Here is a 15330-nt window from a genome sequence, read left to right on the forward strand (position 1 = left end):
CAAATTTGAAAGGAAATTACGCTTTGTGGATTACATTTTACGCTTCTGTAAAAGAGCTAAATAAAGGTTTCTGTCCTGTAAAACTGAGCGGGAGAGATCATACACCGACGGTCAAATGGCACGCAGTCGAATGGCACAGCAAACTTCTTCTTTCTACTCCAACGACGTCTTTGACAACCAGTAAGGGCTACACGCTTCCAAGTATCATGAACCTACAAGTGTCTGATTCTGACTTCGCTCACTTCACCCGGAACCTCACGAAAGGCGTACCACGACACCAAAAAAATGCATTTCTTCTTCGGCGCTGGCAGCATGCTATTGAGCTTGGATGCTTTAATGAAGCCGCCATACTTCGAAGGTACTTGGAGTCAGTCATTCCCGATGACGTTGAAAAGCCTCCCTGCGTGCCGTTCAACTTCAATGCGTTGTCATCGGAAGACTGTATGCAGAAATTTCGCTTTTCAAAGGACCAGCTTATTACTTTGGTTATCGCTTTTAAGCTCGAGGGTGTTAGCACCACTGAAGGAACAGCAGCAACTGGAATTGAAGCCTTGTGTGTGATGTTGTACAAACTAGCAATTCCGACGCGCTGGGTGGATATGAGTCCACTTTTTGGCGGACGATCGGCTAGTGGACTGTCAAATATCTTCATGTACATGATTAGCTACTTGGACACAAAGTACTCTGCGTTAATCGCATTTAATCACGAATATGCAGCCATGCATTTGGAGGAGTATGCAGAGGCCGTTTTCAAAAAAGGCACACATGTTTCGAACGTGTGGAGTTTTATTGATGGAACAGTCCGGGGTATCTGCAGGCCAGGGCCCCGCAACATCGATCGGGACGGCTTTCTCATGAGTCAACAAGCGGTGTATAATGGTCATCGCAGAAAGCACGGCCTAAAATTCCAGTCGTTGACCACGCCTGACGGATTAATTTCTCATGTTTATGGCCCCTTTCCCGGAAGAAACCACGACATAACTTTATATCGCCACTCAAAGCTCTCCGAGAAGATTCGCAGCGATGAAAGATTTATACATTATCGGATTTTTGGAGACCATGCTTATGGACGTGACGATGTATTGTGCTGTCCGTTTGGAGGGGCTACTCTCACTGCTGATGAGAAATTAGTCAATGATGAAGAAATCTTTTCATAAAATTATGGTATATGTAGACTGGCTTTTTAGCAAAATAAACTATTTATTGCATTCGTGATGTCGACGAAATGAATATATTTATGCTTTCATAAGAAAGTATTGACAAGACCATGCCATAATCGGGAGCCCTACAATACGGCCTTCCCCTACTGTGATGCAGACTACCAAGACGAGCCGTTCTACATCCGTAACACCACGGAATACATGTCGATTGCATCGATAAATTCAATAATTTTAAGTTTTGTACAATTTTGATTCAGATTTTTCACATGATAAGTTGACATTCTACTCCAGTCTAGAGACGAGTTTACGCTTACGTCTCCATCGCCAGCGCATGGACGACACGTGCGTCTCTGCGCCAATCTCCTCCTCGAAGCACAAGTTGTCCAGCAGCTCATACAACGCGCTGCCGTATCGCTCGTTCATCCACGTGACGAACAAACTGCGTCGGAAAAAGTGTTCGCGCTCTTCCAGCAGGTACGAGGCAAAGCACACGAGGTAGAAGTAGCGTTCCAGGTAGTTCACAGCGCGCAGCATAAAGAAGTCGCGCTTTGAGCTGGGAAGATCGCGATCCACCGCCAGGTCGCGACATTGACTGATGCAGTCGCGTAGGTTCTGCATGTGTTCGCACTGGTCGATAGCGTAGTCGACCAGAAGCTTGCAGTCCGATCCGTTGTCCAACGTCTTGAGCAGTTTACGGATCACGACGAAGTCGCCAATAACCGCAGCAGATTGGCGACGATGACCTGCGCTTCTAGCGCTCAGGATCTCCTTCAGTAGACTCGGCTGACTCGACGCGCTGTCCTCAAGCACCACCCGTAGCATGTACACACAGACGAGAGCTGTGGTCGTGCGACCTCGACCCATCTGACAGTTGCAAATGACGGCTGTCTTCTTCTTCTTTTGAGGCGAATTGTTCTCTTCTGACGGCAGTTGGAGACCCAGTTCGTTCATAAATGCAGGCAGCAAGAGACGCACCATGTCGTCCAAGTCTTTTTCCTCCGGTGCCGTCTCGTCCGACACGGGGATACGCGCGTACCGTAAGTCGAACTCGGTTTGTTGCGTGGCGAGCTCGTAGACTTCAGTCAACGTCTTGACGTCAGTCTGCGGGTTAATGTGCTCCATCGTCTCGTCGTTCACCATCTCTCGAGGTTCGTACCAATACATGAACAAGCCGTTGTCATTGTAAACTTTGGCTTGGAGTTCCAGCTTCACTTGTTGTTCGATAGCGGTGATTTCGTCCACTTCGATCCCCGGGTACTCCACATTCACCATGAGATCATCTTGGTGACGCACACAGAACGGTCGTCCAGAGACGTAGATGACTGCTTCTTCGCGCAAGTTAATCCAGATGGCACGGTCGAATTCGTCACGTAAGTGGTCCACTACATCAACGATGCCTTGCTCCAGACACTGCGCCGTACCAAAGATGGGTTCGTTCGCAATCCGTCGGTAGTTCGGGACGTTCGGTGTCAGTTCGAAAGGAATCCGCGCGATACCGAAGAAATGGTCCATCTTCAGTACACAGTTAGCCAGCACCTTGTCGGACTTGTAGCGTACACCACCCAGATCATCCAATAAGCGGAAGAGGTTTGGGTGTTGCTGGAGCCACTTGGAGAACGACGGGTGTGTGTCTTCAGTCTCCGAGTCTGGAGCAGGCTCTTCTGCGCTCTCTGTCTGGTGGGTTTCGAGCATGTACGCTCCGAACACGATGAGGTAGAAGTATCTCTCCAGGAAACTCATAGCGTGGTGCAGATAGTACGAGCGCTTAGCAGGCTTCGCTTCCGCGTTAGACAAGTCCCGATACTCGTGGATAACCGAACGAATGTTGCAGATGAGGGCACACTCGTCGATGGCAGTGTCCACCCATCGCTTCGCTTCTGGCCCATACTTCAAACGTGTCTGCACCTCTCGGATGACTGCGAAATTGCCTGATCCATTCCGGTTTTCAGCCATTTCTTCTACTTCAGGCGTCAACGTCTTCATGTCCACAGAGTTACGTTGGCAGATCAGCCGTGCGATCACCATTGCTGTAGTTGTACGTCGCTTCCCCATTTGGCAATTGAAAACGAAGGCGGTGGTTCCATCGTTCCTAGTATCTTCCATCAACTTGATCAGCATTTCCACGTCGCCTTGCTCCGGGGCGTTTTCCCGCTCAAAAGGGATCCGACGGTACTCCAGACTCTGGATGGTGTCCTTGTATTTGGCCACTTCGGTACTTTCATACAGCTCTGGCAGCGTCAACACGTTCTCAGGCTCCGCAGTGTCCTCGACCAGCTCGTTTTCTCTCAAAGCCACTTCTTGCCAGTACTCAAACCGGTTATCAGCCGCCTTCAGCTCTTCCTGCAGACTCATCTTCATAGACGACTCCAGTACTTGAATCTTATGCCCCGTCAGTCCAGGGACCAAGTCGTTCTCGTTCAGCATCGCACTGCGTCGCGCTGTAAATGGCCTTCCATTCACGTAAATCACCGCTTCCTAGAAGATAACCAAACTCAGTACTTTGATTGACTAAAACAGCACATCAATACTCCTCGCAAACCTCTCTCAAGTTCACCCACACCACTCTGGAAAACCCGTCCGCCGCCACTTGACTCAGAATCATCTGAATTCCGTCCTACAAAGCAGCAAGAAGCAGCAAATTTAGCCTAAAACAACCCTAAAAACCCACGCTTCGCACGTACCAGTGACGGCTGTGCTGATCCATACAGCGGCGTGCCCGGCAGTCGTCGGAAATTGGGTGCAATGTCTCCATGCGGCGTGTCCAGTTCGTGGCAATTGGGGAATCTGTCGGCCTTGAGCACGTATTTATTAAGCACTTTAGTGCCCTGTACCATAAGACTCTGCTGCCTGGTCAGCGTCTGTCTCTGCGTCTTGCCCCTCACCAGAGCTTGGATACGGATGGCCGCTTCGCTCTGCGGCTGTTTGCCTCGCAATGCATTGGCTGACAGTGTTTTATTGCCCGTGACCAGGGCGTGAAGTCTATTGGCAGCGTCATTAAGGTACGTCTGAGGAGTCACGCTCCTTCTGGGGGTGGAGAGACGATGGGACGGCGGAGAGCGCACCACCATCTTGTGCAACTTCGCTGCAGCCCCGCTGATGTAACTTAACGGCCTGGAGTCACCGCTTGAGTTGTTGGAAGAGCCCGCACTGGAAGAGCTCTCCCGGCGCTGCTGTTGCACGAACAGCGCACGCACTGGCTCGAGCAGCAGGCGGAGCTCGCTCTCCGGGTTCTGCGCCTGCTGGATCTCCACCGCGCGCGCGCAGATGCTCTCCAAGAGTGCGTCCACTTCCTCCATTTTAGTGGAGAACGCCACTTATTAAAATTGATTTTTTATGGCTTGATCATCGTAGGGTTTTACTGTACGTATTTTCTTAAGTACGAACTCATTCCTTTTAATAACGTTGTTTTAGTGATGCCGTCAGGAATGTATCACTATTCGGAGAAATTATTATTCACTGGAATTCTTCATACAAAATCTGCTTCTAATGTCAATGCTGGACTATTAAATCATAATTGTTTTTTCATATATCACTGATATATCGATCTCCCCGTACGGATTCAGTGTGGACCTTAATTTTTTCTGTCTTAGTTAATATTTGATACCCTCGATGATGTAATTTCAAGTGCAATGAAATGCCTTTTGTGGGTGCGCTCTTGTTGCACTCAAAATATTCCCTGCTAAAGTGCCCTCTAATGCACTTTAGCACGTCAGATACGCGCCAAATATCTCACAGCGAATACCTCCGATGCAGTACTTAAGTACACCAATACCTCCATGGGTTTCTGCACGCCGTGCTCGTCTTGTGGTTCTCGAGGATTTAATCCAGTGCATCGAGCCATGATCCGTGTGTACCAAACCTAATTACTGAAGATTTTCTGAGAATGGCATGTGATATTTTTCTTTGACTCGCAGTATTCTACGAAGCGAGCATTTCCAATTCAATTAGGTCGATGCCCCTACCAACTTCTAATAATAGCGTTAGCGTCGCGGCCACCGTCCCACCTAGAAAAGCTAGGCTCACTTCTATTTCTGGGCCTCTTGCAGCTTCAAAAAGAGTTGATACTCTCGACTTAACTCCTTGGCTCGACTATTGTTCTCCACCCCAAGCAGTTTTTCAACGTACCAATTCGGTCGCTTTGCTTTGATCCAAATTCGAATTCTTGCCTCCATTTCTGCTGGAGATGGGCTGGGGGTGATATTTGTGAGCTTGTCGCTCTTCTTGACACGCTGGAAAAATTGATAGTCAAACTCGGTCGCATATCGCAGGTACATCCTGTACTCAGCATTATTCATGAGTTGCTTGGCAGGGATTGCATTCAACCCCAACTCTGACCAGGCCCCCTGCGGTGGGACCTCATCGTATAGCCACTTCTTTACCTGGCGCGTTTCTAAGTTGTCCACAGCCATGGGACGTCTTGAGTTAATTTTAAACTCCTCGTAGTACTTGTATTTCGGATTCTTCTTCAGCTCAGTTCCTTTCAGCCCCTTCAGTCCAAGCGCCTCCTTGACATAGTCTTTCGACTTCCCCATTTTTGTCCAGTAATATACTTGCGCCTGCCTGATGAGCGAGGATATCTCTCTATCCTCGGTGTCAAGGCCGTTGTATCCCATATTAAGTCTTCGCAGCAGTTTTCCATCGTTGTAGCGAATGGTAGGTGTGATTTTGATAGCCGCTAGCTTGGAAACCTCCGCAGATGCAAGAGCATCGATGCTAATAGCAGCGACTGCGAGAAGCGTGAGCAGCACGACGTGGTAGAAGTGCATGGTCGAACGCGTGAAGTTTAGAAAATTGCGATTTTTCTGGAGACTTGCAATCGAGCCAGCAGTTTGAGAACTGAAATAAAATCCTGTGGAGCGTCCTTTGCACCGTGCAGTGGTTTGCAGTAAACATTATGGAAAACTCCGGATATTGCTACATAATAGAGACGTTTCGCAAACTTCCGCTATCGCTACTATTATTGTTAATAATAATACATGCAGCGGAGAAAGCAAAAACAGTTGGGGAACCGGCTAGCTGGTGCCATTGGCGGCCAATTTGGCCATCTACTGTATTAATAATGGCGATGAACTTTTGTTTCTCGGCAGCTGTTTTTGGGGAGCCTCACTAAACGGATACTATCATAAAATCTGAGTTAACGGGTTTAGATGTCTAAATGCGTAACCGTGGGACCGTAAGCATATCAGCATATTCTAAGAGCGCTAGCTTTGGGCGAGATTCAAGTGCTGCAAACCTCACAGTCGGAACGCTGTCTGGGCCGATAATTGGTCTTATCAAGTACGCAAACGGCGAGTGATCGATGAACATTTTTATTGAGATTACTATGAGCTCTCTAATTCTTCGATGTTATTGTCGTGAATGAAAATCAAGTCACAGCCTATTAATATATCCTCCTCTTATTTCGCACGATAGGCGTGAGTGATACGGAAGTCGTGCAGATGGTATGATCAATCTAGTGCAGCACGCATTGCTCTATGATACGTCAGCGATATTGCAATCAGTTCTTTTTAATTAATACATGTACAGCTAAAACTTAATTAATAGCAAGTATTGGAACAGTCAATTAAATTGGACCAGGAATCTTTACCACATTGGCCCGTTGCAGCAATACTTTTAATCTTGAATAAACTAATGACACATCGGTATCGCGCAGTATGACGCGCAGCTGTAAACTAGAAGGGACAGTTTCTGTGTTGTTCGTTGGGAGCACTTGGTGACCGTACGTTTATAGAGAATCGCTTCCCAGTGAAGATACAGACTCCGCCCAGAAACTGAAAACTACTTCCTGCTTATAACCTTTCAAAATCGGCTGTATTAGGCTTAGCATATTCAGGAGGTGATGTCTGTCTCACGCAAATGTGGTTCACACTAACTGTTTGAATTTCGAATCCTACCGCCAATTGCATCATTGCACGTCTTCGAGCAGAGCAGAACAACGAAAAGCACAAAAGGTCTCTGGCTAACTATCAACCAGAAGTGCAAGGTTATTGAAAAACATTGTCGCTGTCCCTCCCTGACACTGTCCGAATTGGCGCACTGGGCGCTACATGCGTTGCGAGGCATCTGGAACATGGACGAAACTGGGCTCCTGTATCGCTCGGCAAAGACTTAGGGCATATGCATGAAGAGCACTCCTGGTCTAAAGAAAGACAAAACGAGAATAACGGTGGCGTTGGTGGCTAACGCTGACGGATCTGAGAAGCGTCCAGTGGTCTACATTGGCGGTAAAAAGCAAAGTGTGTGTTTGTAAGAGGACGTCCGACCCAAAATTTAAAATCAGATCATTGCGGCGTGTCATCCCTCGGCGAGGAGGGTAAAACCGTAGAGGTTAATTGCTAGGGTGGTGATGGGCAAAGGTAATTGCGCATCCGATTCGCGTAATCATAAAATCTGGCAGGGTCTCGACTGATACCGGTGCCGAATTGGAGGTGCACGACTGTAGTGAAGATCTCCCCGCTTGTAACCTTGTAACCTGTCGGTCTGTCCGTCCGTCAGTCCGTCGCATTCCCCGTCTTGCTGCTTTTTCCTGCCTTTTCGCATGGCTACACTCGGCCTGTCTTATACAGTTTCCTCCTATCCTACCGACCGCGCCTACCTTTCTGACTCGACCTAACTATGCTAAAATTACAAATATATCCAAAAGCGTGACACAATTAAATCGCGCCCTGATTGGGCAATATTTTTCGACTCACTTTTCATTCAAAACACAAAATTGGATTTTTGAGCGACGGCGCGGAGAGGACAAGGTGCGCTGGCTGTATAATAGCAGTAGGGTAGTTTTAGATGTATATGCATGTATGTACGGGCGTGGGGCTCCTTGCCCTACTATATATTCAAGAGAGACCTCTCAGGATACAGTCTGAGGCTTGCCCCGAGACTCCAAAGTGGTATGGCAGTTGGTAGCGATAGCAATCAGGTTGGGGTGGGTGTGACTGGGAGCGTCTACCACCATGCACGCGCCTAGGGGTCCTAGACCCACCGCGAGTGTCCACGCTCCAAAAGCGAGTGGCGCGTGCTGCCAATTGGCCAAACCGAAGTTGCAGTTACATGCGGAAGAATCGTTACAGTCCCGCATTACAGATGTGCTCTTAAAGTGTGAGCTCCCACATCAAAACACACTTTGCGAGAGCACTTCTGGCGGGACGGAAAGGAATGCAGCAGTCGGTCTCGCAAGAGCAAGGAGCCCAAGACCAAGTGCAAGGACAGCTCAAGAACAAGAGATCAATACAAAAACACTTTAAGAGCACGGATGAGCCCCGCGCCTGTACACTTAAATATCATAGCGTCATAATAGACAGTTTTGGAGCATTTTCGGAACTGTGTGAGCCCCGTGAGGGGCTGGGTCGTTCTCGGACACCCTGCGCATACTACTGACATGATCTGAAGGGCTGGACGGTATCGAACAGACCTGGGCAACCACTCAACAGGGCTGAGGCAACAGCTTTGACGTACCCAAGAGGCAACAGCGCGATGCGGCGTCTGAATTACCATGTACAGCTGCTTGGTCCACAGCCGTGCTAGGTAATTTGGATCCGTCGGACCGTGAGCTGAGGGCTGTAACACGTCGGCCAAGGGGAGGGCCTAAGCAAAAGCTGACTGGACCAACAAGCCGCCTGGAGTGACGATACCCCTAAGTTGTTTGTAATCCGAGGAGCCGGGATGGAAATGACAGTGATGTGTTCTATTCACAGAGAGCTTCTGGATTAGTACTGGAAAGGAAAGTTCGGGGTTCTATTCGAATACCACGTTGCTTAAGCTACTGTGTCTATGTTCTGGTGCTTAGATTCATAAAATAGCTGTAGAATAGCTCCCAGTGCACTTAGACTTTCGAGTCTAACCGCCCATGTAGTTATTTTCCATTTAGATCAGGCGATAGACGCGTTCAAGGTAGAAGGACATGGCAAGAGGCCCGAGAAAAAGAAAAAGGTTCCCCAGCAAATGCGTAGCGGGCTTTGGTGCAGAATTAACTCGACTAACTCTGTCCATTGGTTAGAATTACCCGCGAGGAGCTAGACGATCGCGTGCAACGGGCCCGGCGTGAGAACGCATCCCAATCCCACGAAGAATCGCGTAAGGATAGACAGCTCCGTAAACAGAGGCTTCGTACCGCAGAGGCCCGCTACCGCAAGGCAATCCAAGAATTGGAGCAGCTCGAGTTAGTTGAAGCTCACGCCGCATCTGAATCAGGACTGATAAGAGTATCCAGTCCAGCTGTAGAGCGTGAGGAGAAGACAGAGGAAGATGATCCCGGCGAGCATCAGCGACGATTCGAGGAGGAGACGCGTCGCGAAGGCCAATACGAGACCCACGGATTTGAGATTGGAATGTCAGGACCTGTGACCGAAAATACCACAGCAGCTACACGTGCACGCGGTGCAGAAAGAGCCCGGATTAGGCGAGCTACCATGACGAGCTCACAAAAACAACGGGCACGAGCAAAAGATGCGGAGAGGAAGCGAATTCGTAGAGCTAACAGATCCGAATCCCAGGTTATTCGAGATTGGGACCGAAATGCCGAACAAGCGAGGGTACGACGGGGTCGACTGGAGCCAGAAAACTTCTTAGCTCATCAAGCATATGATCGAGACGCACAAGGCAGCCTCGGAGCCACCAGGACAGAGGAAGACAGTCCAAATGCAAGGATTCGCCATACAATGGAACACGAAGTTTGCAGGGAAGGCATGTCGAATGAGCAGCGCCAAATTGAGCGCGAACAAAATGCAGAAGCGCACCGATATCGCCGAAATGCCATGTCCGATCAACAGCGTCAAACTGACCGCGATGAAAATACAGCATCGCGGAGAGAGCACAGAGAAGCCATGTCTGAGGAGCAGCAACAAACAGAGCGCGAGCGAGATACAGCAGCGCATAGAGATCGCAGAAGAGGCATGTCCGATGAGCAGCGGCAAGCACAGCGCGCCCGAGAAGCTACCGCGCTTATAGCACGAAGGGAAGCCATGACGGAAGAACAAAGGGAGCTGCGAAAAGAGAAAGAGCGGTTCCGCCGGCGGTCTCGGCAGTATAAGAAGGGCCTCGCACACCACGAAAGTTTTGACCCTTCCAGAGTTTCCGGGGGCCGTCACTACTTCACGCGCTACACAGACGCCAATCGGGAGAGCGAGCGGGTTTGTCACTACTGCAACGCTTGGAAGTTTCCGCAAGAGACAGATGGATGCTGCTGTCGTAACGGACTGGTGTTCGTTCCATCTTCGCGAACAGCACCTGATGCGCTTCTGACACTTTTCGAAAACCCGACCTTCATGCGGTCAATCCGGGCCTACAACAACGTATTCGCGTTTACGTCCATGGGAGCTTCGCGGTCTCGGCCTCTAAGCGTTGACGAAAGCGTGACACGGAATGGTGTCTACAACTTCCGTGTACAAGGGTCAGTGTGTCATCGCATGGGATCGTTACTACCTCCAGCATTCGGCCGCTCCATGTATGCCCAAGTTTACTTTAACGATCCCGACATGGATGCCCGTGTGAGAAGCCGTATGAACATGACCCAAGGCCTCGATCGTGCCGTCATGGAAACAATTGACCAGATGATGGTGGCGCACAACCCGTATACACAAGAATTTATCAACGCGCGTAGATTTTTGATAGATCGTGGTTGGGATGCGTATGCAGCAGCCATCAGGGAGCACGAACGACGCCGCTCGGCAGGGGAAGACGTTGATGATCATGACCCGTCGTTAGCCTTGAGTAATTTTCTTCCGGAGGGGGATCACCTTAAGCTGCGTCTGCACGTCACACGGAATGCGAACCCGGGTACGCATAACACCCCAACTGCATCAGAGGTGGCAGCCGTTGTGATCGATACAAACGCTGCTGAGCATCGGGATATAATCCTACACACGACCGGAGGAGGTTTCAAACGCATATTTGAGACGAGCGTTACCTATGACCCGCTGCAGTACCCTCTACTGTTTCCGTACGGGGAGAATGGATGGACTTACGATATCCCGTACGCTGGTAATCCCGTCGATCGCCACGGTGACCCCTTAACCATGTCCGTTCGGGAATATGAGGCGTATCTGCTTTACGACCGGACGGTTAGTAATTCTCTTTTCCTGCGCGGTGGGCGACTGACGCAGCAATACTGCGTTGACCAATGGGCCAAATGCGAACAAGAACGCATGCGCTTCATCAAGAAGAACCAGCTCCAGTATCGATTGGAAACCCTCCAGGGACTCACGGACGCGTTGCGTGGCGAGTCTGTTGAAATCCACAGAATGGCAGCTGACGACGAGGCGGCCATACGTAGGACTCGGCGTGGGAATTATACGGAGCAGGAGTCGGCGGAGCCAGATGCGGGTGAGCTTGGACGCAAGATAAATATACCTCCGAAGTTTACAGGTGGTCCCCGCTACATGTACCAACGCTTCTTGGATGCCATGGCTATCGTCCGTGAAACAGGAGCCCCGAACCTGTTCATTACGATGACATGCAACCCGAACTGGCCTGAGATCAAGGAAAACTTACGCCGTGGGAAAAGGCATCCGACCGACCGGACATCGTGGCCCGCGTGTTCATGGAGAAACTAAAAGCTCTTGACAAGGATCTCGATGAGGGTGTGCTGGGGATTCAAGCCGCTCGAGTCCATGTAGCGGAACATCAGAAGCGTGGTCTACCCCCACGCCCATATACTCCTTATGCTGCGTCCGGAGGACAAGCCCACTACCGAGGAAGACGTCGATAAGATGGTGTCCTCGGAGCTCCCGGATAAAGAGAAGTACCCCGAGCTGTACGATACGGTGATTTCTAATATGCTGCATGGACCCTGTGGTCAACAGAACCCGAACTGCCCGTGCATGAAGAACGGAAGGTGCTCCAAGAAGTTTCCAAAGGCGCTCGCAGACGAAACGGTGATGACCCCCGACAAATACCCCACGTACAAGCGTGGTCGCCGTCCGGATGGAATTCTGTGCCATAAGGGAAAAGTATGGGACAACGCGACCATCAATCAATGGGTGGTCCCGTACAATCCGTTCCTGTCGCAGAAATACAACTGCCACATTAACGTCGAGGTTTGTGCCACGAACAAGGCCATCAAGTACATCTACAAGTACGTCTACAAGGGCTCGGACATGACGACAATCACGATTGAAGGCGAAGAAATTCGGGCGAACGAAATTCTTCAGTATCTCCTTGGGAGGTATATTTCTCCGGTAGAAGCTTGCATGCGGGTATTCATGCATCCAACACAAGGATCAACACATTCTGTCGTGACGCTACCTATCCACTTGGAAAGAATGAGCATGGTTGCTTATCGCGACCAAGCGACGACCCCCCAGCTTCACAACTTGATTAACCGCGGGGACAGATCAATGCTGACGGAGTTTTTCAAGCTGTGCGCGCGTAACCCAGAAGCTACGGTCAATCTACTGTACATTGATGTACCGCGGAAGTACAGGTGGACGGAACACAAGACGTGGGAACCGTACAAGAAGTACGTTGCTTCTCTGGGACGCTTGGTACACGTATCTCCGCAGGACCCGGAACGCTTCTACTTGCGACTTCTCCTGTGTAACCGACGCTCGCCTAAGTCCTTTGCGGATCTTCGAACGGTTGATGGTACGGAACATCCTACATATCAGAAAGCCGCTTTGGCGCTTGGGTATTTGGAAAATGACGACGAGTGGATACATTGCTTACGCGAAGCCGCCGAGGTCAAGATGCCGTACCAGCTACGCCAGCTCTTCGGCATCATTTTGGTTTACTCGATGCCTGGTAATGCCAAAGATCTATGGGATAGGTTCAAGAAGGATATGTCAGAGGATCATGCACGAAGCATTGAGGAAAGAGACGCAGACCTGCATAAAGTACGCGAAGAGGAGGTGCGTCTTCGAATGGCGGAGTACAAGGCGTTGAAGAATTTGGCTGATTACTTGGTTTCGAACCAAAAGTCCCTCGACATGTACGGCCTTCCTCTGCTAGCCGATTACGACGATGTATCCGCTCAAGTAGACGACCCGGATTCAGCGTCTGTTGATGTTGTCCAGCAAGAGATTGACGCTTACCCCCTAAACGAACTGGAGCATGTTGCGGAGCAGGCAGACCACTTGAACAGCAACCAGAGGGATATTTTTGACCAAGTTATTGCTGCTGTGAGCAGACCGGTTGGAGGGGAGAAGCTTTTCTTTTTGGATGGTCCGGGTGGAACAGGAAAATCGTTTCTACTCGAGCAAATACTCGCTCACGTTCGGATGCAACGTAAGGTTGCCATCGCGGCTGCATCGAGTGGGATTGCAGCCACTCTGTTAACTGGAGGTCATACCGCGCATTCAACGTTCCGGATTCCCCTCAAACTAACAGAGACGTCGACGTGCAGCCTTTCATGGCAGAGCCAAAAAGCCGAATTGATTCGTAGCGCGAGTTTGATCATTTGGGACGAAGCGCCGATGATGAACCGAGCTTGCTTTGAGGCTGTTGACAGGTCGCTTCGAAATATCATGAAGAACGAGCTGGAGCCGTTCGGTGGAAAGGTAATGGTGTTCAGCGGTGATCACCGCCAGATTCTACCTGTACTGAAGGATGCCACGCGTGCGGAGACGATTCAAGCTTGCTTCAAGTCTTCTCCCCTATGGGAGCATTTGCGTCAAGTGCGGCTGACCGAGAACATGCGTGTCCGCACCGCCCCAGACGCGGCCAGTGCGGCTGAGCTAGCAGAGTTCTCTGAATTTTTACTTCAAATCGGAGAAGGCCGTTATCCCGTCAACCATGAGATCGGTGATGGCGACATTTGCCTCCCACGCGACATGTGTATCATTCCAGAACGACGGGTACAAGAAAGGACCTCTGATGAAGAAGACGCGGATATGGAGCCTCCCCCAAGTTTCAGGCTACTACCTCCGGCGGACGAGGAACACGAGCGAGACTTGGACGAAGTTGAAGAAGACCGACGAGTCCGCAATGTCAACGGCTTTATAGATGCGGTGTACCCGGGCGTTGATACTGAGAATATACCCGATGAATACTTCGTTGAGCGGGCCATACTAGCCCCCACAAATGCAAGTGTTCGGCGTATCAACGACATGGTTGCGGAGCGGCTATCGGGTGAAACGAAGGAGTATCTCTCGGTGGACAGCCTCGAAGGGGTCGCGGACGCAAACATGTTTGAGCAGGAATTCTTGAACTCTCTTAACTTCTCCGGTATCCCTCCGCACAGGATTGTTCTGAAGGTTGGAACACCTATCATCATGATTAGAAACCTGAATAGCGACGCAGGACTTTGCAATGGAACGCGGCTTCGGGTTGTGTCACTGCGCGACAGAAGCATCGAGGCCAGCATTATGTCCGGGCCGTTCAAGGGTAAGAAGGTGTTCATTCCTCGGATCGTCTTTTATAGTGAGGACGATGACAAGGAGTTCCCGTTCAAACTCAAGCGTAAGCAGTTCCCCGTGGTTCCAGCGTTTGCCATGACTATCAACAAGGCCCAAGGACAATCGATCCACCACGTGGGTATCTACTTGGAATCACCGGTCTTCGCACATGGCCAGCTGTATGTGGCTTTGTCGAGAGTTACTTCAAGGAAGGCGATCAAGATTGCTGTGGATCCAGAGGCCGTCGATGAGGACGGGAACGTACACACCAACAATATTGTGTACAGAGAGATCTTTGGAACGCGGACTTGGTAGGTCACGTAATGCATATAATATATTTAGCTTTGATTTCGAAATGTTCTTTAATCCACCGCAGCGCAGTGGAGGCGGACAGCCCACACTACACCAACCAACCATGCCCTAGCGTCCGCGGAGCGGGCGCATAGACCGCTAGTCGCTCCGCTTCTAACCTTGTAGCGTGTCCGTCCGTCTGTCAATAAGTCCGTCCGTTTCCTTTCTTGCTGCTTTTTCCTGCCTTTTCGCATGGCTACACTCGGCCTGTCTAATACAGTTTCCATCCATCTTATGGACGGCGCCTATCTTTCTGACTCGACCTAACTATGCCAAAATTACAAATATATCCAAAAGCGTCACACAATAAACTCGCCATCTGATTGGGCAATACCTGCCGACCTGCGACACTGACTGGATCTGTCGCACGATCAGACCGCCTCTCGGCCTCACGATTAAACGTAAGGTAAGCATTTCTGCCCAGCACGAAGCGCACCGATTGGTTGCAAACAGCTAGGCGAGCTGCGCAGATACTTGAGTATTGACATTCAGCG

At 50.2% G+C, this 15330-nt stretch overlaps 3 protein-coding genes across 3 annotated transcripts; all 3 read right to left on the bottom strand.

The window, feature by feature from the left end:
* Window positions 1–1442: 1442 nt before the first annotated feature.
* On the bottom strand, window positions 1443–4456 carry PITG_15929 (paladin-like protein; the record flags this gene model as incomplete). The annotated part of the gene is made up of 3 exons (XM_002898109.1): window positions 1443–3635; window positions 3700–3774; window positions 3842–4456. The coding sequence occupies 3 exons, from the start codon at window positions 4454–4456 to the stop codon at window positions 1443–1445; spliced, it is 2883 nt and encodes a 960-aa protein (XP_002898155.1).
* A 729-nt stretch (window positions 4457–5185) lies between these two features.
* Window positions 5186–5926, bottom strand: PITG_15930 (secreted RxLR effector peptide protein, putative; the record flags this gene model as incomplete). The annotated part of the gene is made up of 1 exon (XM_002898110.1): window positions 5186–5926. The coding sequence occupies one exon, from the start codon at window positions 5924–5926 to the stop codon at window positions 5186–5188; it is 741 nt and encodes a 246-aa protein (XP_002898156.1).
* Window positions 5927–14000: 8074 nt separating this feature from the next.
* Window positions 14001–14454, bottom strand: PITG_15933 (uncharacterized protein; the record flags this gene model as incomplete). The annotated part of the gene is made up of 2 exons (XM_002898111.1): window positions 14001–14008; window positions 14130–14454. The coding sequence occupies 2 exons, from the start codon at window positions 14452–14454 to the stop codon at window positions 14001–14003; spliced, it is 333 nt and encodes a 110-aa protein (XP_002898157.1).
* Window positions 14455–15330: the final 876 nt, after the last annotated feature.

Source organism: Phytophthora infestans, genomic scaffold, assembly GCF_000142945.1.
Source record: "Phytophthora infestans T30-4 supercont1.39 genomic scaffold, whole genome shotgun sequence".
Lineage (NCBI taxonomy): Eukaryota > Oomycota > Peronosporomycetes > Peronosporales > Peronosporaceae > Phytophthora > Phytophthora infestans.